This window comes from Sinocyclocheilus grahami, unplaced genomic scaffold, assembly GCF_001515645.1.
Source record: "Sinocyclocheilus grahami isolate Dianchi unplaced genomic scaffold, SAMN03320097.WGS_v1.1 scaffold759.1, whole genome shotgun sequence".
In the NCBI taxonomy this organism is placed as follows: Eukaryota; Metazoa; Chordata; class Actinopteri; order Cypriniformes; family Cyprinidae; genus Sinocyclocheilus; species Sinocyclocheilus grahami.
The window spans coordinates 1-753 of NW_015505938.1; the positions used below are offsets into that span (position 1 = coordinate 1).

General features: G+C 37.2%; 1 protein-coding gene across 1 annotated transcript in view; it reads left to right on the plus strand.

The window, feature by feature from the left end:
* The first annotated feature begins 5 nt into the window (after window positions 1–5).
* Window positions 6–753, plus strand: part of LOC107561128 (UDP-xylose and UDP-N-acetylglucosamine transporter-like) — a 5,840-nt gene continuing 5,092 nt past the window's right edge. Inside the window, exons 1-3 of the mRNA XM_016245496.1 lie at window positions 6–82; window positions 198–311; window positions 404–420. Coding sequence (XP_016100982.1) covers window positions 6–82; window positions 198–311; window positions 404–420 — 208 coding nt within the window. The remainder of the gene's footprint in view (window positions 83–197; window positions 312–403; window positions 421–753) is intronic.

A 753-nucleotide genomic window follows, 5' to 3' on the forward strand; every position in this document is an offset into this window, starting at 1 on the left:
TGACAATGAGTACGTTATTCGCGATCGCTTTGGTGTTTGTTGGTTGCTGCAGTAATGTTGTGTTTTTGGAACTTTTGGTTAGGTGAGTTGCATTTCTCTCATATATGATCTTTTTTTCATATTTGAGTTTGTGTTCACTGCATTTGAACTTCATATATGCTGCCATTTCTTGCTTCTTTGAATTGTATATTTTACAGGGATTTCCCAGGATGTGGGAATATTGTCACATTTGCCCAGTTTGCCTTTATTGCACTGGAAGGGTTCATCTTTGAGACAAACTTTGGACGCAAAAAGCCACACATACCCCTCAGGTTAATCATTTTGTTACATATTGTACATGCATACATGTATTTTAATTGTAACAGGCTTGTCAGAACAGTGTACATGTCATTGATTATAATAGGATTCCCATCATGTCATGTGTGCATTCGTTCATTCATTCTTTTTTTCAAAAAATAAATGCATAATCATGCATTTTTACTCAAACAACCTGTTTTTACTTGTTGAACGAGGTAAAAGGCAGTGATTAGCTTTGTTGATTATTATAGGTGAGAGGTGAACGCTGTGCTTTGTCACAGTGACAGGTGGTTTGTAAGTCAACACACAGTTCAGACAGCTAATATCTGGGAAGTTTTCAGTGTGCATGCTGTGCACAGTTTACATTAGGGCTGTGCAATATATCGAAATATCGCAATATGCATATCGCCGCAGCTTGCAATATTTGGGGCCATGAACAAAAGACAGAGAAAATCA